The 27941-nt window shown below is 32.8% G+C and overlaps 2 protein-coding genes, 2 long non-coding RNA genes and 1 pseudogene across 4 annotated transcripts; 3 read left to right on the top strand and 2 right to left on the bottom strand.

Annotated features, from left to right (window-relative positions):
* Window positions 1–252: 252 nt before the first annotated feature.
* On the bottom strand, window positions 253–5754 carry LOC120283589 (AP-4 complex subunit mu-like). Its single transcript, XM_039290296.1, is given in 14 exon segments — window positions 253–540; window positions 542–571; window positions 760–833; window positions 1164–1224; window positions 1324–1411; window positions 1757–1851; window positions 1962–2066; window positions 2249–2352; window positions 2835–2964; window positions 3687–3815; window positions 3948–4064; window positions 4505–4708; window positions 5285–5379; window positions 5592–5754. Coding segments are annotated over 14 exon segments (1359 nt in total). The 5' UTR covers window positions 5650–5754; the 3' UTR covers window positions 253–471.
* Window positions 5755–7899: 2145 nt separating this feature from the next.
* LOC120249332 lies at window positions 7900–8853 on the top strand. Its single transcript, XM_039257831.1, has 4 exons — window positions 7900–8077; window positions 8174–8279; window positions 8377–8454; window positions 8720–8853. Exons 1-4 carry the CDS (start codon window positions 8003–8005, stop codon window positions 8851–8853), a joined length of 393 nt encoding a protein of 130 aa, XP_039113765.1. The 5' UTR covers window positions 7900–8002.
* Window positions 8854–11709: 2856 nt separating this feature from the next.
* Window positions 11710–12953, bottom strand: LOC120283590 (annotated as a pseudogene).
* A 3030-nt stretch (window positions 12954–15983) lies between these two features.
* LOC120250506 lies at window positions 15984–19498 on the top strand. Its single transcript, XR_005533025.1, has 3 exons — window positions 15984–16267; window positions 17141–17222; window positions 19456–19498. It is a non-coding gene; the product is annotated as an uncharacterized LOC120250506 (long non-coding RNA).
* A 6489-nt stretch (window positions 19499–25987) lies between these two features.
* On the top strand, window positions 25988–27197 carry LOC120250430. The gene is made up of 4 exons (XR_005533011.1): window positions 25988–26073; window positions 26144–26389; window positions 26491–26535; window positions 26850–27197. It is a non-coding gene; the product is annotated as an uncharacterized LOC120250430 (long non-coding RNA).
* The last annotated feature ends 744 nt before the right edge of the window (window positions 27198–27941 follow it).

The raw sequence follows: 27941 nt of genomic DNA on the forward strand, positions 1-27941 counted from the left end.
AATCCACTGTAGAATTGAATAAAATGATTATCGGATGCGGGTCCACGTTTTCAAACCCGATCCATCTTTCATTTAAATAAAAATGAATATGTAATAAGTTCTAAATTCTTGCAACCATTTTATTTTGCTTATTGTAAACAAAAAAATATATTAACATTTTATTTTGGTTATTAATTTCCAATTTTGACATTTTATTTTGCTAATTGATTTCCGATTTTGTTTAAACAATATAGACAAGTAAAACACTAAAAATTTACACAGCGAATCAAAAGAATGTCCATTAGCTCTTCATGTTTTCCAAGTAATTAAAAGCCTAAATAACTGAAATAAATGAATCCAAAATAGAGCAAAACACAGTTCAACCTCTCATCAACAATACAAACATACTATCTGAAGTTCTGCAAATGTTTGTAATTCACAGATGTTCATAATTCACAACTGAAATTTTGTTCTGTTTGTCTGAAGTGTTCCTCACAACCGAGCAACATAAGAATTCGCTTGTGTGACATATCTCACCCACCGATACGGATTATAGGTTTTTCGACTTTTTGGCAATCTGTAAGTATCTCACCTGGACATACAAAAATACAGAAGTTAGATGTCATTTTAAAATGTTTTTGAACTCTAAAAAATTTTCGGGTAATAAGGATGGTTTTCAGCAAGGGATGTCAGAGCAAATGAAAGAATTAGAAGAGCAGTGATCTAAAAAGAAGGGAAAATGATGGAATTAAATATGGTGAAATCAAGCAAATGACTCACTTGAAGCCTTGATGCATTGTACATTGGTATGGTGAAATTCATGCTTACAGGGCCTGCTTCCCTTGTGATATTTCCTACAACAGAAAATGAAAGTTGTAACAAATCGGATACTAAAATTACAAGAGGAAATTGAAAAAACAACAGTTTGGTTCATGATACGCGGTTTGATGTCTTGCGTCTATTATAGCATGCACATCAAACAGCCAGGTTTAGGCCCTTGAAAATGTTCATGTAGTTTGGAGTGTACTACTTTGTCCACAGAAAATGTATTGTGAGATTCTATGGAACCATATCAGAACATAAATAGCAGTTTGGACCAGAATGGGTACCATATTAGCTATTTAAATCATGATTTTGATTTTAGACAACATCGACTGACGATAACTGTGAATTGTAGGCCATACCATGAGATTCCTGAGAAAATGTGAGCTTTGCACGGAGAGTATGGTCAGATCCACCAACAATCTGAAATGAAATCAGAATAAATACATAATTCCAGACATGATAAACAGAAACTATGTGCTGGCTGTTGATCAAACACTAAAGAGTTGACAAGGTCCTTACCTTCTTCAGACACCATTCAAATTTCCTGCTTCCTTCCTTGAAATCTGTTGTTTGTCCAACAGCCCCAGCTTCCAACTCAAAACTGACTCTGCAGAAGTAATTGAAAAGAAATGATAAGACCAGCATAAAACAAAGTACATCCTTTGAGAAAAGATACATGTGAAAAAGGTTATGCTCCTGAAAAATATATAACTCCAGCTAACAGAACAAATTCTATGATTATAATCAAGGTTAAGCTTTCCCAAACTAATGCTAAAATTGAGAAACTCTGAAAGTGGCAAGGTAGAGGACAAGCTTTGGCAATGATAGCTCAATATAATGCTGAAGATAGAATAAGATAGAATGCAAATGGCATCGTCATTTAAGCCCTCCTATAAGAAATCCATCTATAGGGGTGTCATCATTCATTGAATAAAGACCTAGAACACAAAACCTTGTTGTGTAAGTTGGCAGTGGCATTTGTACTGAGATTGTGTTTGCAGTAGCACTTGAAGGGAAGTCAGCCCGAATCTTCAGAATAACTTCAGCCTAATAAATCATCAAGAGAAAAATACTCAGATGCTAAAGCCGTGCATTCTAGTTGATTATTTATAACAACAAGAACACAATCTTATTGTGGATTACTGCATGAACCACACCTTAGATGATCCAGCTTCTTCAACTAAGGCATTAATACGAAAAGGAGGCTTGAACTCTTGAGTCATACGATAGTTCATCACAGAAAATTCCCCATCAGGAGGTACCTTGGAAAAGAACCAATAACCATTAATGCCATCAGTTGCAAAGAAAACAAATCAAGATTCTTAACAGAACTTCTATCTATGCCAAGTGTAATCCACGTAACCATATTGTGATCTTTTAAGCAGAAAATGATACAGTAAGTTGCAATCAGGCTGTCACTAAGTGCTCATTAAGTTCAACTCACCAAAGTCAAAGTCCTGTCAGAGTCGAAGCTGTCTAGATGTACAGATTCATGAAAGTTACAATCGTCAAGAACCACAATGCCCCCTCCAGCAGAGCTACTATAATCTGTTGCATACAAGAACATATATAATAACTGAAGGTGTCAATTAACAACTCTTTGGCATTCGTAGAACTTAGAATAGGCGGTACATGACTTATGGAAACTATAACATGAACCCAAAGTTCTTACGAGAACTTTATCTAAAATGCATACACTTCAGCTTTGGAAAACAAACATCCAGCAAAGTTTACAAAAAGCAAGTGAAAGAAGAAGGTTTTAGTGGCATGATGGTGCATCCAGAGGCATAGAAATTGCTATCAATGAGTTTAACTGGTAATCATGCGTTCAATTCATCTAGTTGAAAATTCATTTAAAATCTGGAGAAAATGTCAGCTAAGGAGTAACCAAGTAAGTATATGCTGGAACCAGTGTTATGCCATACAATCAAATATTTATGACTTGACAGCAACAGAACAGTAAAAGGTCACAACCTGAATTCAAATATAAAAATGTGAAATCAAAATAGGCAGCAAATTATAAGAATTACCATAGACAGATCCTCCGCCACTTCTGCCAATGCTCAGATCCTCATTGAGGGCCAAACGTATTTCTGGATTTCCTGTAAGGTAACTCTTCATTTGAATGGTGCCATCAATCTCAGAGGTAAGTATGTAGCCCTGTGAAGCTATTGTCAGTTTATATCCAAGCAAGAGGCAAAGTAACCGATTAAAGAATGCAAGCTTCTTGTAACAGCTATAACATAGAGCATTAAGAAAAAATAGAATTACAAAAGAAAGGAAGTAGTCATTGATGAGCATCTAAAGGAGGCAAAGCGCCTATAATAGTTCATTTCAAATTTCTAATAGTAGCACCTCTGATTTTTTTTTTTCCTTTTCCAAAGAGTCATGATGCAAGCCAATTACTTCAGTATATTAATGGCTTTACCTCTGAAATGATGCAGCCACGTTCAAAATTAGTGTGTGAAATGCAATACGACTAATTGTCTGTGTGAGATCTCATTGATGTCAGTGATATAGCATATAAATTTAGGCAAAATAAAAAGTTTTCTCCCAAGGTTTGGGGATTCCAAAACCAGTGAGAAATAAACCTATAGCAGAAAGAAGAATTTACAAACTTTAATTAATAAATAAATGAGATCTCAGAAAGTTTAACCCAAGCCACCATTTTCCTTTCCATCTCACGTCTTCAATGCGTGCTAGTTATTAAAAAAGTAATACCCCTCTTTGAGTAAGCAAAGCAGCTTAAATAAAGGTGATAAAATGGGATCATGTAGCCACAGAATATTCAAATCTGTTTATGTTTTATGCAGCACTCAAGTTCGTGCTGATTTATATGCCTTATTAAAAAATGATCTAGAGAAAATTGAAAATTTACTTACACTAGAGCTGAATGTCACACTTATTTTTTCAATGATGTCAACAAAAATTTCCTCTCTCTTTCTACCACCAGGCTCATTAGCTACAACAGATTTTGTAACAGCAGTACCTGGCATCCTTTTGCTTCCTTGCTGCAAATTTAAAAACAAAAGCAATTGATTATGTGCATGCAAGAATGAGGACAGAATGAGATTGAGATCATTATCAATAACATGAGAATTTGTTTCATTAGAGTACACAAGGATAAGGCGGATGAAAGATACCATAAACATGGCTGCAGGCCCAAGAGGTGGCAGGCGTGCAGCATCAATCACTATCGGTTCATTAAATACATAAGACTTCAAAACTTCTGTAGATGTAGTCTGTGGATAACCAAAGTCCTGAAAGAGGAAAAGAGGCAAGGAAATATTCAAGACAATAAACTATACCCAAAATCAAGATATTTAATATGTTCCAAAAGATCCTAGTCTGATTCTTAACTAAGCAATGCTGTGCATCCCTCAAAATGCAGTCCACCAAATAACATAATAATTATATCATTAAGAAGAAAACAGAAGTATGAGTGACCCTCTAGAAGTAGATATTGTCATGAAAGAAGAATCTACATTATAAGAATACTATGTAATAGCTAATACTTTAATTTCTCCTAAGAAAGTACAATCACCAATAAATTCCTCAAAACCTACAGAGTCCCTGATATGGAATCATCACAAATACTTGTATCATCAAGACATGAGTTTTTTCATAGATGTCCAGTAGGTTTCATGAAGAAATTAAAAAATTTATATAGCAACGAGCATAAAAGGCAAAAGATACTCACAATGGCTTCATCGAGTAATTCGTACACAAGAACAAAATTTTTCCGTAAAGAATCTTCATTGAGAACGCCAAGGTAGTCTTTGATGACACGGGCAATTCTTTGTAGAAGCTCAATAACAAGTGATGGTGAGACATTGACTCTAGTGGTTGCCACAAATAACAATCCAGCAACTTTCACATGAATGTAGTTAACCCCATCCACATTCTTAACAAAAGAAAAGAAAAACACACACACACACAGTCATACACAAAAGGAAATGTAAGAGAAAGTCCAAATGAAAATGGAAGACAACACTAGATTATAATAAATAAAGATCATGAATGCCATTATCTTATTTTTGAATTGAAAAAAATGAATGCCCGATCCATGAGATGTGGTTTTTTCTATAAATACAAGCACTTAAGAAAAAATGCTTGTCATAATCTTCAGAATATGCAAAGGAAAACTTCCCTATAATTCAGCCTAAACTCAAGAATGTGAAAGTTGAGTGAGGACCTACAGCTACCAATAATTCAATCTTGCATAAGGGATCATCGAATTAGCTCCTTACTTGTTTCAATTTAAATTAGGCAAACCATTTTTTTCTTGATAATAGAAATCATTGATCACATAAACCGCAAGAAGGAGGCCAACTTTCTTGCTAGGTTGTAATAAAAATTCCAGATTTATACAAACTGATGATGGCTAAAATTCACAACTTTGGATCACATTTATCACTAAATCATTCCAACAAAGCATCAGGCAACCCTAGAGGAGATTTCAAAAAATGCGGATACCTACAAAGACAGGGGGAGCCTCCTCAGGTTCATCTCCTTTCCAAAACTTCACCTTCCGAAAGAATATCTCCGCGCTTCCCTTTGGCACCTCGCCACGATCTGCAACCAATTCTCAAACTCAAACCTTAATAACAATTTGCATCAAAACCACAAAGTCATAGTAATCAAAATTCAAACAATAAATCAGAGATTCCCTCAAACAAATCCATAAAAGAAAAAGAAAAATCAAAGCAATAAGAGATCGTGGCCGATCGAATTCCTTATGGATCTGAGTAAATGGAAGGGAGATCGGAGAGAGGAACAGGGCTCACAATCGCGGAAGACGATGTTATCGCCGCGCTGAGAGAGCACGAACAACTGCGAGATCATGGCTTGCAACAAGAGAAGAGCTTTGCTGGGGTCTTCACCCCCTTTCGTCTTCTTCTCTTCTCTTCTCCAGTGACACAGCTCTCTGCTCGCCGGCACGTGCTCAACACGTGGCAATAATGCTTATATAGGACCTATTTACGGACTTTAATTAAATCATCCATTTATGTAAAAAATGACGACTTCAGTGATTTAATAGTAACCATTCAACAATGCAATTAACATTGTTATAAACAGCGCTATTCACTATGAAAAATATGATAAAGACAGTTTTAAGTTTTTAAAACAATTGTAATGGGATGTATGGTACTCTCTATCTCATCTGTTCGATCATAATCACAACAGTAATATAATGAATCAAAATCATTTAACTTAATTTGTAAACCTCCACCAAAAAAATATATATAAATAAAAACTAACACCAATCAACCTATTCAACCCAAATACAATTTTTTCCGTTTTTCATCACTGTTTTTTGGGTACTGTTATCCACTATCTTCCTTCATCCTTTTGTATGTTTTTAATAATTTCCTCTCTTTTGCTTTTTATTTATTTTTTGTATAAAACATATTGTCATATAAAAGACCAATCTACTAGGGATATATATAAATAACAATTCTATGAGTGATTTTCTATTAGCCGTTAGATTTGAATCCATAGACATCATATCATCCATTATTATATAAACAATGACTTCAGTTGTCCACAGTACACAGGAAGCATAGTTTTCTCATCTCATTGTTCGATCATGATCATTAGCATAAACCTTTTGTTTATTGTTTTTCCCGTACCATTGCCCAATCTCTTTTCTCATTCCATGTCTATCTCTCTAGCAATTTCTCTTTCATACTTTTATGTTATTTGTGGACATTCTCCAAATTTCCGCAAAAAATGTATTATTCCTACTTTTTGTATTTTTGGACTCTCTGCGAACTCTCGTAAAGAAATATATATATTACACACAGATTTGATAAACGGTCTATTTTTAAAAATAGAAAATAAATAAAACAATATCATTAGAATTGTTTATAAACCATTTGGTTTGATTTATTTGGAAACTGTGAGTTCAAATTTTTGAAGAATTTTTTTTTACTAACTTTATGGAAAAAATAATAGAAAAAAAAATCTCCAAATCGCAGTCAGCACGATTTAATTGATTTAAGGCGGGTAAACATTTGTTTTTGGATTCATATGTAAAAAAATAGATCTTAATTTATATTATTCAAAGAATATTTTTTTATAACATATTTGTTATAAATATGAAAAATTTACACCATGAAAAATTTAATATTTGAATTGATAGTGATTCGGTTTTTTTGAGATGGTTAGAAAATGAAATGCGAATTCTACTATTATAGAATGGTTATAATATTTTTGAGTATACATACATATGAAAAATGAATTAAACTACTAAAAATTTATAAAAATATAAATTTAATATTTTTATAAAAAAATGCTTACTTATACCAATAGGTGTTGATCAAAAGGTCGTTAAAAAAATCAACCCGATTCGGGTCAATTGATATCGATTCTCTACGTGAGGCGTTCGTTTTCGGGGAGGATCCGAGATCGAACCCTCACTGCCTTACGCAGGTGAGGACATACGTGCCAGCGTTGAGTCTGCTCCCACGTATGCATATTCCTGCGCTCTACGGTCTGTCGGCTACAAAAAAATTTGTTAAATGTATTATCCAGCAACATTTGACTCTTAATCCAAAAGTAGAAAAAGAGGTAATCCTTCAAATTATGGAAATCCAAAACAACCAACCAATCAAATAAATCATTTGTTTATTTTTTTCTCTAAAAATAAAATAAAATAAAATAAGACTCTTATCAGTGAGAATGCAATGTTAGTATGTTACAGAGTGATAGTGCCACCTTCATGACCATCAACCCTTCCCAACAAATGATACAGTGTGAGAGAGAGAGAGAGAGCATTAAAGCACGTTTAAGAAAGCTTGGGGCCCAATGACACAAATAATAAAAAATCATAAAAATAAAATTAAATTAAAAAAAAGGAATAATAATTAATAGAAGAGAATGAGTGAAGGAGAAAGAGAGAGGATGAAGTGGCTAAATGTCCATGGCTTCTCATTCATTTTCTTATCACCAAGACAAGATGAGGTTGAATCCTCCCTTGGATTTCTATGCACTTTTGGCCCTTCACTTGGATATCTCTGGATAACCACATTAATTCCCTCTTTCTCCCTCTCTTTTTCTTTCTCTATAAAACCCTCTCAAATATCTTTGTTCTTTTGTCTTCTTCTCTTCTTCTTCTTCTTCTTCTTTATTCCTTCCATTTCCTTTCTTTATTCTCTTATTACCACTCTCCCAACAGAAGAATAATAAAAGCAATATGCATCATCATCATCATCATCATTCTCAGCTCCTCCCTTGTTTGCAATGCCACCCACAAAGCTATATTAGAATGGTGATTAATTAATGATTATTTAATCAAGAACAAGTTTTATTTAATTTTATTTTCTCAATTTGATGATGATTATTATATATATATATATGTGTACAGGTTCAACATTTGATTGAGAGATGTCTCATACTACGTATGAACCGTGATGATTGTGTTCAAGCTCTTGCCCAGTATGCATGCATTCGACCTCTTGTCACACTTGCTGGTATTATTTATTTATTTATTAAGTTAATTAAGTAAATTTTGGTGTGAATATACATAAACATAAATGTTTGGTTTTACCAACTTAAATTTGCTTGCAGTTTGGAAAGGATTACTAAAAGAGAACAAGGGTTTCTTCCACTCATACTTGCATGAAATTTCACCAAGACATTATAACTGTAAGCTCACTCTCTAATATATATATTATTTCTAATATTTTTAAAAAATGAGACAATTTACTATTTATATTATTCATCCGGAATGAAAAAGGGATTTAAATTTCTAATATAAGACTCCTGTGCTTTTTACCGTTGGGCTATATAAATATTAGTCTTACTCTAGTTTTTTTCTACTAACATGTAATAATATGCACAGATGCATAACATTTCTAAATTTATCATTATATGAGTCTCTAAATTAATTATACTGTTTTTATTATTGCAGATAAAGCTCATGGGAGATTTTCAGGGTTTGGTAGAAGGAAGCAATGGAAAATGTCATGGAAAAATGATGAAAGAAAAATGGCCAAATATATAGTTCAATTTCATGATAGCCAAATTTCAAAGCCTAGACTATAAATAAATAATTCTATGCAAACTGGTTGATTTATTTTAAATCATTTTATTATCTTGATCCAGGATAATTCCAGGGTGCATTCCTATTTCTTCTTTTTAAATCATTTTTTTCTTCATATTATTTCCATTGCTTTTTATTTTTCCTACAAATAAAAATTAATATTATCTCTATCTCTATCTCTCCATCTCCATTTTTTCATATAAATACGAGGAAATTCTAATTAAAGAGTGCAAATGAAGGCTTTTTTCCCCGTTGAATATACCTCATAACTACATAAATAATCCCAGAAAATTAGTTTAAAAAAAATAAAAAATCCTCAAAACCTGCTTAACAATTACTTAGCATATCTACTGCTGGAACTCAGCCTGCAAAAGAGAACGAATCAGACATGATGTGGCACAACACTCTATTTCTGTCTGTACATATAACAACAAAACTTAAAAAAATAAAAAAATAAAAAAATAGAGAAAACCCCCAATGTATTACAAATATTTCATACTCTGATTAAAAAGTAAAATAAAATTTAATAAGGAATTCAAGTCCCAGAGTGCACACACAGATATATAGATACAAAAACAAGTATTACTTTGCTACTTCATATGTGGGGGAGATATCAAACACATTCAAACCAACAAACCAACCTATAACTTAATCTACCTTAATCTCAAAATAAATTATCCTCGAAATTAGAAAAATCGAGCCATAATTTTCTTACAAGGCGAAAGTAAAATAAAAATGTCATGAAAGGAGTATCTAATAAGGCACATCACATTATTGAAAAATTTGTTATCAATTAGTCAAATTCAAAGGAATGCATCAAAGCCCAAAACCCCAATTCAGAGCAGCAAATTGATCTAATTCAGAGTTGAAGTCATTTGGCAGCATAACTTTGAAGCCATATTAATTGTCAGTTAGGGCCCCCTTCAGTTAAGAAACACTTCAATGCAAACCAGTAGATTCCTCATACAATGCAGCTAAACAAATTCATTGGGCAACTATGACATTGCAAAGACTAGTACCTGTTGGTCCTAACAGCTGCAGCAAATTAAATATTTCTACCAACCTACTTTCCCCACTTCTTCATTTGCTATTGAGACAAGTACACCACAATTATCATTCAATTTCTTCATTGTCACTTAAGAGCTGTATAAACATTAAAGAACAAAATGATATTAGCTTCGCGATAGTACTGATCACAAACACATATCCACTGCTTTGATATAAAAAAAGAAATTTAATTTTCCATCAACATTAGAGCTCCGTCCTTCAAACAATGGCCAAAGATTTAACCATGATTCCCATTCTTGTTTGGAACAAACGGCCTATGATCTCAAATGAAGAATACTGCAGCATTTGTTTCACAAAAAATCATTTGTAAACTGATTTCTGATGGGTGCAAAAGGGTGTAAGTTTGAGGTCAAAATTAATATTGCAGACCTTACAGGGGGATCACAATTTATATACCAAGCAATATTCTTCATTAAGGCTCAATGCTCATTCGAGGCATGTAGACAACAACTTCACTTGATGCATGTTATTAACAGATCCAGAACCATTTTTTCAGAAAAGAATGGGTATAAATATCCACAGGCCAATTTAGAATAATGATTTATAGTTTTCCTTATGGCCTTAATTCACATTAAGGACACACTGAAAGATTTTCTATGATGTCACCTATCTCATGCCATCAAGTTCATATATATCAACCATGAACATTGAGTCTCCACAACTTCAATAAATATGAATAGGGCTTATGTCCTCAAACTGAGCTCAGATTATAGATATCAAAGGCCATTTTATACAGAGAATTTAGTCACAACAGATTCCTCATAAAGGGAACAGTCTTTTTGAAGAGCGCTATCATCATGTTTTACATTTTGTTTATGCCACTACTTCATTAGGTTTTTGGTTGGTGAGCTATGTATTAAATAATTTTCCTTCCCATGCCTTTAAAAAGGAAAATGAAAATAATACCACTATTCAATTGGCATTTACATTTTTTTTCTCTAAATAGACTTATAAGCAGTTGTGCATTGTGGACGGTTTAATAATTTACTGCAGTCTAAATCCCAAAGCTATACTATACAACATCACAGTGTAAAAATATTGACCTCTGCCGAATAAACCAAAACAAAAATCTTACGAGATCCCAAAAAACAAGTCTCTATCTTGAGAGTTTTTTTTGCTCTAACTCAAATCTTGTTCAAGATGACTGTACTGTGCTTACTCACAGTTGTCCCCTCAAAAACCAAACATTAAGAATTTAATAAACAGGAACCTAAAATATAATGTAGACCACTAGAAAATAAAAAACGAAACAAGAAAAATACTAAAGGGAAGACATAGCATTTACTCAAGATATATCTGCATGCCCAAATTAATCAGATTTGTCTTCCAAATTAAGCCATTATAAATGATCCGCAGCAATGAATGCATTCAGATAGTGGCAAGTAGCTCAGGAAAAATGGAACAATACAAACAAGTACCTATAGACGACATGTAAACATGATAATTTGCCCAGCAGCCACAAAAGAAAAAACATCAAAACAATACTAGCATAACATCAACAATTTATAAGCCTTTGTCAAACAGCCAGAATGATTCAATTTCCGCAGAACTTGGATAATTTATCCACTTCCTACAATTGTTTGTAAACATGTCTCACCATAGTTCCCAATACATATATTTGTCCAAATACCAAAGCAATGATTTTGCAAAATGCAGTCAAGAACTCCCAAATAGAAACATCAATCAAGCAAACAAGAGGTTAAAACTAATGCCATACCTTTGTAACTACTGCTCTGTCAGCAAATTACAAAGAGCCCCCCTCTTCCACCAAGCAAGCTGCAAACTCAAACACCCAAACTGACCAATGGTAGGTCACATTGATTCAATCAAATTTTTGCTGCAATGACAATTCTCACACTATGAAGGAGTCACAAGTCATTGTCCCGTAAAATACTAATACAGAAATCAGTAAAAACAGCAACTTAATCTATTAATCATACAACAACAAGCTCACAGCGTTGGTAGCAATAGCAGCAGTCTGCTAATCAGTCCGAATGGAGAACTCATCATCCTTGAGGAAAGGGAGGTTCTGCAAATTCCCCAGCAACTCCTCTGTGGAATCTAAATCTATATGAAACTCCACATCATCCTCAACCATACTCTTCTCTTCTGGACCCCCTCCTGCAACCTCATTTATATTGATCCCCGTCGCCTTGATGGCCTCCGAGGTTAATACTTTCTTTCTCATGTTCCCTCCAACCTTCTTCCTCGCTACCTTCTTGCTCCTTCCCGTGCCACCTGTCGCAGGGGCATCACCATTCTTCTCTGGAAACGTGGCGTCCCTGGAATTAGGGCTAAAGTTCGGATCTTTAGGGGTGTTAGAATCTGGGTTTTGAGGGAAGAATGGAATGAATGGCTTCCAGTGGGAATCGATGGGGGATGAGGGGAAGCCGATGGGGAAGAAAGCCCAGGAGCAAAAGTAGGAATCTGTGCCGGGAACGATGGGGGGCGGCTCCGGAAGCGCCTTGGCCTGGAATACCCGGCTACACGACGGGCACCGGAGATTGCGATCAAGGTACTCCCCGAGCATACTGGTGAACGTGGCAGCACGCCGGGCAAGCGGTCCAGAAGGGAGATGCGTTAGTTGGCGATGATCGCTCGTTGGAGATAGCAGAGAAGGCATCGGAGAGGACCTTCGAGGCCTGAGCGGCTGAGGGGAGGTGGTTCCTGTCGGGGCGAAGGAGGAGGGCAAGGCGGCGGAAATTGCGGCGAGGGGCTGAAGGGTCTGTCCGGGCGGCGGATCGATCGAGGCCGAGGATAGAGAAAGGGTCAGCAGGGTGGGTCTGGGCGGCGAGAAGGACCTCGGCGATCGCGAGGACGTGGTCGACGCCGTCGATGAGGGGATCGTGCTCGAGGGCCTGCTCAGCGAATCGCTTGCTTCCGACGAGATCGTGCGCTGCGAGGAGGCGCTCGGCGATGGCGAGGTTGCGCGCCGCCTCCGTGCGGTTGCCGGCGCTGGTGTCCATGGCTGAAGCTCGGAAGGAGTGATCAGGTCGGGGAGATGCAAAGATTGGGTGGCGTTGAAGGGCCGAAGGAGACTTAAATGACCAAAATGGACATATATATTATGTTAATTATAATAATATCCTAGTCTTTGTGGACTTGTAATAATAAAAGACAAAAGGGTATTTTAGTCTTTCGAACTGATTGTAGAAAGATTTTATTTCCCAATTTTAGTTCAGTGATTGAGTTTGATAATTCAATGGAAAGTAAAGAAATGGAATAAGGGTATTACTGTCTTTTTCTTATTATAACAAAGTTTTTTTTCTAATTTCGGCCGTTTATGTTTTAAAATTATTTTTACCGGATATTTTCTATTTTTACTTTCTGTTTTTGCAAATATATATATATATTTTTTATCATCATTGTTGTAAAAAATAAATTTTATAAATAAAAATTTAAAAAAATACATTTGTTATAAAATGTTAAATTAAGGTCTCTTCTATCTATTGTTCTTATATAATATAATTATATATTTTTTAAATATATGTAATATCTATTTAAACATAAATTTTAACAATTACAAAAACAAATCACAAATATTTTCATTATCGTTTGTTAATTTTACTTGATATTTATGCTAAAGATATGACATTAATTTGGTAAATTTTTAATAATAAAAAAATCCATTGCCTTTTTATTACAATAATTTAATGTATCTTTCCATTTTTCCACCACATCAAATTTTTATAACATGAAAAAAATATTTTTCAAATAGGGTTTTTGATGTTAAAAAAAGCCATATTTTTCTATTAATTTTAAAATCAACATGTAATATTTTACTTATTCATTTTAATTAATTTATATAAATTAACAAATTTAGTTAAAATTAATTAATAATTTAAAATTTATAAAAAAATATATTAAATTTTCAAATTTATTTTTATTTAAAATCTAATTAAACAAAATATGTAGTAAAATATGATTTGTTAAAATTTATACAAGTAAATTTTAAAAAAAAATATTTAATGTTTCATAAATTTTTAAAATAAACAACTAAAAATTGATTAAAAAAAAAAAACTTTTAACTGAGCTCACTACTTCCGATGTAGGTATGGATTTTATGATCGTATATAAAAAATCATAGTTTTTTAGGACAGTGAAGTAAGATATTTATGACATTATTAAAAAAAAATATTTATAATAATAAATAGGGATGAAAATAAAAAAATAAAAAAAGCTTGGGCTGAAAAGTATAAATACACATATATATATATATATATATATATATTAGAAGAGGTTATGAAGGTGTAAAGATGCATTGGTGGGTGATTTAATTTAATTTTTTTAAATCCAATATTCCTCCATTGGCATTGGTGTGGTGATGAATGATAGATGCCCATGTAGCCAAACGTTAGCCAGCTAAGATGTCAGTGCTGATGGGACTGACTAAATTTGGGCGTGCTTTCAGAGGATTCTATGTCGACAAGTGTGCTTCCTTCCATTTGGTAATGGATTCCATCCACACTCAATTCAAGAGCCTAACCATTTATACCTAATAAAAAAATGTTAGAAAATTTTTTATAAATCAAATTAATTAATAATTTATAAAAAAATCATAATAAATATGTACTCTGACCGTTCTTGAATCTGACGTATCAAAAAATTTAATTATTTTATAAAATTTTATAAAAAATTAATTATTTTTCTAAAACTATCTCTAATTTATATCTTCACATTTCTTTCTCGTATTTAATTTAAAAAAAAAATTAAATATAGTGTTAAAGATATTTTTTTAAAAATAATAATAATAAATATTTTTTGATGTTAAAAAATAATAGATAAAAAAAATTTGAATTTGTGACAAATAAAAAAAAAACAAGGAGTAATAGTTTGTAATTGAGTGATTGATTTCTTAAAAAATCCATTTGTCATTTCATTTTTAAATATGCACATTGATAGTATTATTTTAATCCGAAAAAAAAATCATTGGTTCTTGCAAGATCAAAACTGTTATAAAAATAACTTTTGCTCCACCTTATGAGATAACAAGGCAAGTTTTCAATATTTAAAAAAAAAACAATCAATATTTGCTCCAATGTTAGTTAAATCAAATATAAACCTAATTTAAACACACACACACACACACACACAAAATCTATGTTTCATAATAAAATTATTTTATAAAATCCAGAACCTCAATTAGTGAGTTGATACATTAGATGTTAATATATCAAATGTATGAAATCCCTGCAATAATTTAATTAAATTTAAATATTTTTTAAACAGTTAATATATTATTTTAATATCATAAAAGACATATATGGAATCATTTTCCCTAGGCAAATCAAAGAGGTGTATAATTAAATATTATTCCGGCTATAACAACAATCATCTTATAAGGATACGATTCATGATAAATTGATAATTATCATGGAACTCATATATATATATATATAAATTAAACATTTAAATTTAATATAAAAATATATATAAGGTTAAGTTGATTTTTTACCTTAATTTTTTCTCTTTTCTCGTGCTTTCTTTACATGAATTTTTAATATATTATTATAAAACTACCACCTCTCGATTCTGTAGTAATTATTATATAACCAACTCCATTGAATTATTATCCATCACCATAATTACCATACAACTGCAAATGAGGTAAATCATCTGAACTTAATTTGAAATTAATGCAAATAAATAAATAAAGTGAAATAATTAAAGTTTTGTTTTTAAGTCCAATCAGATCAACATCCCTCTTCATCTTAAATTTAATTAATTAATTAATTAAACGAAGAGAAAAGAAAAAATCAGAGGTGGCGGAACAATAAATTTATATCTCAACGGGCCAAACAGCCCAATCCTAACCGTACGGAAGGGTGACCAAAGGTGTTGAAAGTGGGACCCAGAAAGAAACAATTTTTTTTGGAGGGAAAAAAAAAAAAATCGTCGATTTATTTTTGGATCCCAAGATACAAAGGTCCTCTCTCTTTTGGGCATTACCTCTCTTCTTCCCCAAATCTCTTCTCTTCTTCACCTTTCTTGTTATCATTCTGAATTCTTGTAAATCCATGCTCTTCTTTACTTGCTTGCTTGCTTGCTTGCTTGCTTGTTGTTGTTGTTGTTGTTATTGATGGTGATGATGATGATGATGATGAAGAAGAGGAGGAGGAGGGCTTGATTGATTGAGGTAGTGATCAATGGGGAAGGAGAAGAGAAAGATAAAGATAAAGATATAGATAAACATAGAGAAGATAGACAGTGAGGCAATTAAGTGACGTTTTCTAAGCGGCGGAGAGGTTTGTTCAAAAAGGAGCAGAAGCTGGCGATGTTGGGTTATGCTGAGGTTGGGTTCATTGTCTTCTCCGCTTCTATGTAGCTCTTTGACTACTCCAGCTCAAGGTATGTGAGTGTTTTTCTTTGATGATAAAGAAAGTTTAGAAGGAAATTAAAAATCTTGCAATTTTTTATGTAGTTCATGTTCTTGAACTTTGATTTCTTAGTTTGCATCTTGGCATTTGTTGATATGTTATTGTTTGGCTTAGTCAGTGTGTGATACTGGACCAAGTTTGGAGGATGATTTTGGATGATTTATCGGAAAGATGATAAACTGAATTACATATAATATAATCAGTGTTCTATTCTCTGCTAGCTTATGCTTGATTCTGGCCAACTGTTGAAGCATTAATTTGTTAGTTTTTTGAGGATCATGAGAAGGATGTAAATGTGGTAGATGTCCTGCAATGAAAAGATAACAAATAGAAAACAAATTACAGTGAAATAATAATTATCAAGTAAAACATATCTATTTGTGTTCTTTGGTTTGTTCAGTTGTGATATTTGTTTCCTCATTCAATCTTAACATAGCTTATTCTTTTAGAAAGTCCTGGTAAGTTTTTAACTGGAAATAGGTTTATCTTAAGCTTAGTTATTATAGCGCCTTACAGGTATAGTTTTGGAGATATCTTGTGTATCTCTACTTATAGAAAAAGAGAGGCATGGAATTAGGTTTTTATGGAGTAATTTTATTGGCAGTCTTAAGAGAGAAAAGACATGTCTTGTACTTTTATGCTGCTGTAATCTGCATAGTTTCTATATATTTTACATGTTATGGGCTTAATCAGTTACTTTAAGAAGTTGCTTAATCAGTTACTTTAAGAAGTTCACAAACACTGCAACACATTATAGTATCATTATGCAAATCAATATATGGAATTATGTGAGTTCTTCTATTAAATATGTTTAACTTTGCTCTTTCTACATGCATCAATGAAGCCCGTGTGAGGTCCTTCACAAGTATAGTATGCACTTCAAAAGTGCTTCCAAAGAAGATCTACAAACTCTTGACAACTTTCTTGTAAGTCAAATCTAAACATCACTCAGTTCATATATATCCTCAAAAGCTTTGATATTTTAATTGTCCTTTTAATTGGTCCCTATAATTGTCTTCTTCTATATGATTGAATAGTATTACATGATAGAATTTCTATATTTTGATTTGAAGTTTTACTTCTTTCAAGTTCAAACTTGAGAGGAACTAAAAATGGTCACTCTTCAATGAGAGTGTGATCATTTTGCATGTAATAACTGGCTTCCCATGCATGTACGTATTGTTCCTTTGTTGCATGAGATATCTAAGTCACAGGAACCTGAACTTAAATTATTATGATAACTTCAATAAGAACTTAAAATTAGAAATCACTTAAGTTTGATCTGCAAAGATGTAATTTAGCATTTTCTTTTTAGGTTAAAATATGGAGTTGAACTAGTCTTACTTCTTGTTGAGTTTGCTAACTTAGTGAGATAAGTAGCATAGTTCTCTAGGGGTTTGAGTGCTAGACCAAACACTCATACTGAATACTTGAAGAATTTTTCAAGTTTAATATGGTCAATGAATATGATTGTAAACTTAAGTGTTTTTATTTTTTTAACAAATGCGTTATAGTCCCTTGTGATATTTTGCATGATCTTTGTGAAACATTTTCCATTTAATATTGTTCAATGTTTATAGCCTTCATGGAACCTTCATACATCGTTGAAACCCTAATGATACAAATCTATCTATTATTCAAACTGCAAAAAAATCAAAGAAAAGTTTAAAAATTCAAAAAACCTTTTAAAAAAACCAAGATTACTGTTTCATATATTTTTTTGGGCTTGATGGAACAAAACCTGGTTAATTAAGTTAATTAAGAGAATTAGAATGACAGATTGACATCATCAAAATTTTATTGTGGGATATTGGTTACCGATCTTGAAAATTAACAGCAGAAAAAAAAAAAAAAACAAAAAATTCTAGTTCAAGTGGTGATTAGATACATATGATATATGCACATAATTTAAATAAGAAATACTTCATTTGTTAAGGCATTGATCAAAACATTGACCATTGAGTTTGATTTGTTAAATTTTCATATAAGATGATCACTTAAATGTATGAGTTGAAAGTTTTGTCGAATAAGTGAATGAAAAAACAAGCAGTTAAAAGAGAAACTTGTTGGAGTCTTAAAACCAAACAACTGTTTTATTAAGAAAGAAATTCTTCATTAATTAGATTCTATTTTATTGAATTAGGCTTAATCATCTGTTTTATGTAAATGAGCATGAGGGTTTCATGTCAAACCAAAAGACTTCAATAACCATTTTCTTGATTCCAACAAAACTTGATTATTTGATTTTTTTTGGAAATTATTTTTTTTAATTAAATTTATTCTTTGGGCTTGATCTTGAGTTTCTAAAGGAAATTTTGACATTTTAAAAATACAACAAAATAGTAATAACAAACAAAAAAACTTATAGTTACTGTTTTGCGCATTTTTAGAAGATATAATAATGTAGGGCATGATTGTGGAAAATACTAATAAATGCTACATTTAATCTAACAATTAACAAAAAAAATGTAATGTAAAGTTTAAGTCCAATTCTTTCTCAATTCACCTACATCTTGTCCAAGAAACATGAATAATTGTGCTATAGGTTCTTAAAAGTATGGCATGATGTTTAGTTGCATCTCTAAAGTAAAAAAAAAAATTGTTCGTAGTTAGTTGATAAAGGGTTTTGTTTATTTTTGCTCTTTTATTGTAACATAGTTTCATTCTCATACTTGTATGGTGAAATTTATTACTATTGTAACTTTTGTGGTTTTAATTTTTTTGTTTGGTTTAAAGATCTTTATAACTTAATTGATTTGGAAGAATTTATCAAATAATTAAATAGGATAGATTATTAATGTCATGTATTGTCACACAGACCTACCAACATTTTAATAGAGTAATGTGACAACAACTAATATGCAATGCTAGATATGTGGGATGAAAATGGACAAAGCTTTCCACCTTAATAAGGAAAGTGAATGTTTTTTCATCTGCTAGATATATTACAAGAGTAATAATTGGATCAAATTGGTATTTTCTTTTTTCACAAGCATCTTTTCCTTATAATTATATTTTTATATTTTTATTAATTATAAATTGAGTCATCATATTGTGTTAAATTTCTACCACTTTTTGTTACAGATCTACAATCAAGCACGTTGAATGAAAGTCTCTACATAATTTGTAAGTTTTTCTTTTGATTATATTTTATTAAAGATCTTTACAATCAAGCACGTTGAATGAAAGCCTTCTACATAATCTGTAAGTTTCTCTTTTGATTATATTTTATTAAAGAATTATTCCTACTCTATATAGCAACATTTTGCATCTCATCACTAGTAACATTTTTTAGCTGTTTAAGAATATGATAAATTTTATATTTTTTTTGATCCTCAGTAACCTTCTACTTTACACACACAATTAATAATGGGTTATCCACTTATTAAGGCTTTTATTGATATATTTAAAAATACACACACACACACATTTGATTTTCTTTAGTTATATATTCAAAAAGTAGTAGCAGTGCCTCCTATATATGGTATGTAAATGTTTTTTGCTTGTTGGCCAATGGCCTGATGATCTTCATCAAAGTTAAAAATTATTCTACTCTTTTTTTTAATACATTTTAATATAAACATATATCAAATACTCTTTAAGATACTAATGGTGTAAATAAATGGCAGCTTTTTTCTTTGGAAGATTTGCTAAACAACATTATAAGTAACAATTTTCATCATCTTTCCCAGAGTATGAAGATTAAAAGTGTAAAATAAATTATAGTGCCATTGTAAAACGTTTCTAAACTAAATCAAAGTTCATGTAGCTAATGGCATTTAAGTTGCCAATAAGCCCTTGTGCATTAGTTCCAACAATGGAATATAGTGCCATGCAGTCATTTAGTGTTGATATTAGAGATAAAAATTCTAGATATTCTCTGCGAAGTTTTGAGTTGGGGGTGATAAGTGAATATTAGTTTTTGATTTTCTTTCTATAATAAAATTCCTCTGTTTTGGTGATACTTTAGTATTTTTTCCATTATGGTACATGTGATTGATGCATGTCCTCAATGACAAAAGGAAACAAACAGAAAACAATGAACAATACAAAAAAACATTAAAGAACCTTTCATGATCAACAATAACATATGTATAGAACAATTGCTTAATTTTTGCAACTTTTGAATTTCCTCATTTAATCTTAATACACCTTAGAGCATGCTGTACCATGATGTGCATACTTAATACTTGTTTGTTTTCTTGTATTCTTCTGTTTCAAAAACTTACATCAAATTAGTTTGTAACAAATCCTAATCAAAATGATGAAATGTGAGTTATTCCATATTTAATTTTTGATTCTTAAATTCATGGATCAATACTACACCTCTGAAGCCAGACCAACAAACTCTTGACTTGTTTTGTAAGCTCTAATCAAACATAAGCTCAGTTTGATTTATTTATCTGAATGTTCTTTAATTTGACCCATATAATTTACTTTTTATTGCTTTATATATCCTACTTCTTGTAATATGTTTCTCATTAATGTTTGCGTTGTTTCACATGATCAACCTAACTTCATCATCTCTAATCTATGAATTAGTGTGAGTTAGCGTTGTTTTTCAGACTCAAAGAAGTTATATAATTTGATTTGAAATTTTATTTTTAATGTTCAAAACTTGAACTCAAATGATGACTCTTAATTCAATGAGACGGTGGTAGTTTTGCATATAGGTTTCCCATGCATGCACGCATATGTCCTTTGTTTAAGAACACTTCAGTCAATCACATATGTAAGTTTCTTTTTAGGCCGTATGAAGTAGTTAAAATAAATTATCTCCATAAGTTAAACTTGCTAATTTAGCCAGATATATAGCTCATATAATTTTGGGGCTTTATGAATTTGATGAAATAAATTTCTTATTAGTTGTGAAAAATCGAATGGCACATGCTATCTGCACATAATATAAATAAAAATTACTTTATAGGTTAGAGCTTTCCATGGAGTTTTACTTGTTGAATTTCAACATAAGCTGAGTTAAAAACAGATATTTGTTGAAGTTCTATAGACTAAACAAATAATTTGTTGACAATTTCTTTTTTATTCTTATCTAATTTAATTAAAATAAGTTTGTGAGATTTTCCTCGTCAATGTTCCTTCATATGGAGTATACATTTGCATGTTTAAAAAATACAGAATTTTTTGTATCATTCATATTATTATTAGTTTTGCTTCATTTTGGGATTTTTTTTTTATAGCCTTAAGAAATAAGATTTGTTATTATAATTTTAGTATTGTTAGAAAATACTTTAATAGTTAGAGACTGACTAAAAATGTCATTATCCGTGTTATTAATAAAAAAATAAAAAAATATCTCAATTTATTAAGACCCACGAGGTTAATAACTTTTGTCCATAATAATTATATTTAAGTTTATTAGTATATAATTCATTTTATTTTATGAAATTCTTACCTAGCTAGTTTGTGACAAATCTGCACAAAAAAATAAAAATAAAAAATAGAAAAGCTTTATTAACAAGATGCTTGTCCATAACTAACTTCAAGTTAAGTATGGCTTTATCCTTGATTATTTCTTATTAGAAAGCAATTCTTAAGAAGCAATTCTTTACGTTAGATTACATTTTGCACTGTTAATATTCTTTAGTTGTTCTTAGTTGAATGCATTTGATTAATGGGTATAATATATCAAATTCTATCTTTAAACATGATGTTCAAAGTTCATTTCGTCTCCTCGGTTAATTATAGTCATAAAATGAAGATAGAGCCGCATACCCATTCACTAAACATGCTATCTATCATGTTCATTAATTTTTATTGAAAATGAGCCAAACAAATACATTGTCTATGTTTGCACTAATTTAGTCTCACTCCCTAACATAACAATCAATATATCCTCAATGAAATTTACACATGGAAACCACAAATGGTGTTATTGTCTGTTATTGTTGTTAAAATGTAAATTGAACAAATATTATTAGTTCCAATTTAACTTTTAAAAACTTAAGCTAATAACATAACAGACACAATCTAATATATATTTGTTGTGGTGAGCTCCGGTCATCTATGGAGACTAGAGATGAAAAAGGCACAACAACAAGAAGAAAACAAGGGAGGATTAGTCTAAACTTTAGATAACCTTCTCAAATCTCATAATATTAGTCATACATAATATAAAGAGCAAAAATATCACTTTGCCTAATGGCCAAAGTACAACACTAAAAGTTTACCTTGTACAAACCAAAAACAAAGCATAATAACCTTAACTTTTTGGAGTATACCACCTGTCAGTGTCTTGACCACTCAAGCATTGACCCAACGGTCAGAACTTCAAAAGAAACACAAAATTCTCGAGTCAACAATTCAAACTTTGGCCTTTATACTCCAGAGTTCTGAGCATCTTTTCAACATGCCCCTTGTTCAGAACTTCAGAACTCCCAGCTTTTCTTTGAAGTATTCAAACTTGTAAACCGGGTGTGACTTCGTCAACACATCTGCCACTTACTCATCTATGCCACAAAATTCTAGCTGAATTTGTTCATCTGCTACAAGCCCCATGATGTGGTGATAGCGAAGATCGATGCGCTTTGTCCAGCCATACATGGCGGGGTTTTGTGTGATGGAGATAGTTGATCGGTTGTTACAGTAGATGATTGTTGGTCCTTGCTGATCAACACCCATTCGGACAGAAGTCGCTAGAGCCAAATGGCTTAGCACGAAGCTGCACTCGCCACCATGTATTTGGCCCTCGTGTTTGAAAGTGCAGTAGAATCCTACTTTTTTGAATTCCAGGCGATCGACCCAGAACCGAGACTAAATATCCAGCCGGTAGTGCTCATCCGGTCATCTATACATGTGCCCTAGTCGTCGTCGATGAATCCAACTAAACCAAAGCTATGGACATGATCATATTGAATTTCCCAAACTCAATAGTCTCGGATATATAGCGCAGATGATACGCTCATTACTCCCATGTGAGTTTTTGTTGGTGCATTCATGTAACGAGATAAAAGCTAACCGCAAAATGTCGGTCTGGTTTTGGTGTGTGCTAGATATATGAGACCGCCAATCATGCTTTCGAAAAATTTTTCATCCTGCTTTTGTCGGACCCACCGAAGCTTCTTATTGATATTTAATGGAGTCTCGAACTCTTACAATTCAAAGATTCCTTGGCACAACAATTCCCTCAAAGATATTGTTTCGGCCCGATGGATAAAACCTTCTTGCTATTGAATCTCTAATCCCAGAAAATATTGTAAAGAACCTAGATCCGTCATCTCGAACTTATCTATCATGTTATCTCCTCAATTCCTCCATCATTCGTGTAGATGACCCCCTGTATAGGATATCGTCCACATAAAGACATAGCAGTAATAGACCTGAAGTTTCATCTCCTTGGCGATAAACTGTGGGTTCGCAGCTACTTCTCCGAAATCCTAGTGACCCAAAATAATGGTCGATCTTACAGTACCATGCCCTTGGAGCTTGTCTGAGCCCGTAGAGAGCTTTGCTCAATTTATAGACCATATTCTCCTTTCCCGATACAACAAAATCCTCTGGCTGTGAAACATATACCTCTTCGCTCAAATCTCCATTAAGGAAAGCTGATTTCACGTCGAGCTGCATCACCGACCATTTCTTTTATGCTGCGATAGCAAGGAACACTCTTACAATCTCCATCCTTACAACCGTGAAAAATGCCTCCCTTATAGTTAGTCCCTTGTCGCTGCAAATATCACTTAGCTACCACTGGGCCTTGAATTTGTGTAGTGAGCTTTTAGCATGGTATTTAGACTTATTTACCCATTTAACTCCCACAATGTTCTTCCCTTCCGCCCGGAGACAAGATCCTTGGTGTGGTTTTTTTGTAAATAAACCCGAACTCTTCTTGCATAGCAACTCCGTCGGCCTTTTATGCTAAGCCGCTTCTTCAAACGTCATGGGTCTACAAATATTTGTGCAAATGAGCACAAGTTGTAGATGTCTTCCAATGCCCGATATCTCGCTACAACTTTGTTGGAATCAGAAGTAGCTTTCCACTAGAGTCAATTGTTGTGGCAATTGACATTACTTTTGTTTCTTCATTGGGTGCACTTATCACTGTTGTAGTTTCAACATGAATTGTTATAACTTTGCTCACTGGTGCTGAATTTCCAGTGCTCTTTCCCCAGTTTCAAGGCCGATTCTCAAGAAACTCAACATCTCTGCTAATGATGACTCTTCCAGATGTAGGATTCACCAATTGGCACCCCTTTTTGTTTCATTACTATATTTGATGAATACCATTCTCTCGGATTTATCATTAAGTTTCTTCCTTTGTCAGCAAGTTAGTAAGGACAAAAGACAATGCAACCAAAAATCCCTCGATGGGTTATAGTAGGTTTTGTACCTGTTAAAGCTTCATATAGCATTTGTCCTTCAACAGCTTGAGTTGGGAAGCGATTGAGCAATTATATTGCCGCTGATGTTTCCTCAACCCAGAGAGAATTTGGGACGTCCATTTCCTTCATCATGCACCGACCCATCTTCAGGACTATTCTGTTGTTTCATCTCCGCTCACTGCTTTTTGCTCCGTGAGTATGGAGTAGTGAGCTATCGAGCGATGAAATGGTGTTCACAAAATGTTTTTGAAGTCAAACGATAGGAACTCTACTCCCGTAGTTATGTTCTCGTGAGCTTTGATAGGTCTCGTCATATTGTTTTTTTCAACCATGAGCTTGAACTTCGAAAACTATTGAAAGGTTTTTAGCTTTTACTGTCAAGAATGAAGGCCCATCTATATCTTATAAAATCATTAGTCAGAAGGAACAAATATTGACACCCTTCACGCGCCTATGTTTGCATAGGGCCACACAAGTCTCCATGCAAAAGCTCCAACGGTGAGTTTTCGCTTCTAGCACTAAAAGTTGGAAAGAAATGTCTTGCTTGCTTGCTCTTAATGCAGCCTTCACACAACCCTCAAGAATTTATGCTAGGCAAGCCATGTACATACTCACCCTGTGAGAGCAATTGCATGCTTTTGTAATTCAAATGTCCATACCTTCTGTGCCATTGAATAGAGAGTTCGGGCTGAGTGAGAGCAGCATATGAGTTTCATATTCAGATGTGTTGATCCCATTCACCAAGTTCCAGAGTCTCGGGACCCCGAGAGAGATTTTCATGCACAAGCTCTCAGACACTATACTGATTCTGACTTAAACAAATGGGAACACTTGCTTGACTCGTCCCCGACCAAGAACCCGCTCCCTTCCATAGTTCGGATACCATTTGTAGAAGAGACTAGAGAAGAAAAAGGCACAACAACAAGAAGAAAACAAGGGAGGAGAAGAGTTTTAGTCTAAACTTTAGATAACCTTCAAAAATCTCATAATGCTAGTCATACATAATATAAAGAGCAAAGATATCCCTATGCCCAATGGCTGAAGTACAACACCAAAAAGTATGTTACCACTGAACAAAACCAAAAACAAAGCATAATAACCTTTAACTTTTTGAGTATTCCATTTATCGCTGACTTGACCACTCAAACATTGACCCAACGGGTCAGAACTTCAAAAGAAACACAAAAATTCTCAAGTCAACAATTCAAACTTTGGCCTTTATACTCCAGAGTTCTGAACACCTTTTCAACATATTCAAATTCATATTATGCTATATTAGTGATAACAACAATGCCAATAAGATAAAGAATTTCTCTTGCATTTTACTGAAATGAGTTAATTTTTATTTTCATTTTCATTTTCATTTTCATTTTCATTTCTTTAGACAGGCAACAGTGACTGCTCTGGGTTGAAGAAATAATATGCCGATCAAAATCAGGTCAGTTCTTCCATGTTGTTTTGGTTTATATAATTAAGCACAAGAACTAATGTTTTGAGCCATATTACAGACACATGAAAGGGGATGGTACCTGCAGGAATTAACCATAGATAGAGGAGCTAGAGTATCTTAAGAGAACAATATAACTGATATTGTATCAACTCTTGTGCTAGAAAGAAAGACAGATAGATGCTTCTACATATACATATTACATCATCCAAGTTCCTGATCATTGAAGCATGCAGCAACTATTTGTTATTCAAACTGTTTTCAGGAACAAAAAAATAAAGAAACAGTGAAGTGTCTTCAACAACAGGTCAGAAATATATGTTCATCCTCATGTTCACTCTCATATATAGATATATATTCTTTATTCTTGTCGGTTTAAATCTTTGTATTTTGTTTGCCTTGCTTAAGGGAATGATGCTACTGTTGGAGCACAATAAGAGGCTGAGACAAAAGGTTCTTCTTTACATGCTTTTTTCTTAATTATGTTTGTTTTTTGAAGTGAGTTTCCATGGACACATGCATGCATGCATACTTTCTTGTAAAAAGTTATTTTAACTTAATTCAAGTATGAAGAATTAAACAGGCGAAAGAGATTGATGTTTTTGGTTGAAAAGTTGGCTTCCATGAAGCTGGCCAATATTTCTCTGAATCAGTTCCACAACCTTATGATCACACTTCTGATACATTCCTTAAACTCTACTAAGATCTTTCTATATATCATTGAAAGCTCCTTTTTATGTATTATTATTATTTATTATTATCTGTAGGTAGAACCAGCTTGAGTAGAGTTTTCGGAAAAGAACCAAGGTACCAAGTGATGATTATATATATATTTTTTTAATAAAGCCTGCCATGCATGATTTAACTACTGGAAGTGAAGAACAGCAAGTAATGCATGGGCTTCAGTGGAGTCATGAGTGATTGGCTACATCCTTGAATAAATAATAAATGTGTATCTGTGTATTTCAAGCTGTGAAATTGCTCAAAGCCTTAAATGATAATACATTTATTAGCAATCAAAATGCATGCATGTTTCTTTAGTTGAAGGCAAACTGGGCATCACTATAGCCCATGAAACATGTCTGTCTGGGAATCCTTATTTTTTTCTTTTTAAAGTGGGGAAAATATTACTTCCATGAAAATGAATGGTTGTTGTTGCTATTGAATTTTTATTTTTCAAAAAAAAAATAAAATCATAATTTCATTAAATAAATAAAAGAGAGACAGGCAATGTAGGAATATATTCGCATATCAATGAGTTGAGATCTTGTTCTCAACACTTTTTGGGGCATGTATATCCAAAAGATTCAGAGGTCTTGTCTTCATCCAAGTGCATGTATTGTATGTATATGACATGTAAGTTCCAAGCTTAACTTCTATTATTTTGTGTGTGTTCAGTGGTCCTCAGATTTCATCTACTACCTATATATATATATATATATATATATATTTTGGTCTCATTAAATATGATTAAAAAGGATGGTGATGGCTACCAGTGCTGGGCATTTGGTAGCAGGCATTTTATGATGTAAATGGTGAATGTGCAAAAATAAAAGTTAGTAGATGCTATATGCTCTTTGAATAATAACATTTTTTTTTGAATTTTCAGACTATTTATATCTCTTGTTTTTTTAATAATAAAAATAGATAAACCATAATTTTATCAAGAAAAAGAAAAACACGACAAACATCGAAAAAGAAAGCGCGATGAACAAAACAACGAAGATCGATTAAAAACCTCACTGGCGGGTATGCTACAAAACCCGAAAAAAAGAAAAATAAGGACGAAACAGAGAAAAGAAAGCAGGTTCGGGCTTCTAGGGTGAAGACATCGCCTGTAAACACAGGGCCTGCAAATA

The sequence above is a fragment of the Dioscorea cayenensis genome, chromosome 19 (genome assembly GCF_009730915.1).
Source record: "Dioscorea cayenensis subsp. rotundata cultivar TDr96_F1 chromosome 19, TDr96_F1_v2_PseudoChromosome.rev07_lg8_w22 25.fasta, whole genome shotgun sequence".
Classification (NCBI taxonomy): domain Eukaryota; kingdom Viridiplantae; phylum Streptophyta; class Magnoliopsida; order Dioscoreales; family Dioscoreaceae; genus Dioscorea; species Dioscorea cayenensis.

What these genes read in the sequence shown, in the direction of transcription:
- LOC120249332 (XM_039257831.1), top strand. Translation starts at nt 8,003, where the DNA reads ATGCATCATCATCATCATCATCATTCTCAGCTCCTCCCTTGTTTGCAA. An exon ending in ACCTCTTGTCACACTTGCTG is followed by an intron (nt 8,280 to 8,376) that starts GTATTATTTATT and finishes ATTTGCTTGCAG; the next exon opens with TTTGGAAAGGATTACTAAAA. An exon ending in TTCACCAAGACATTATAACT is followed by an intron (nt 8,455 to 8,719) that starts GTAAGCTCACTC and finishes TTATTATTGCAG; the next exon opens with ATAAAGCTCATGGGAGATTT.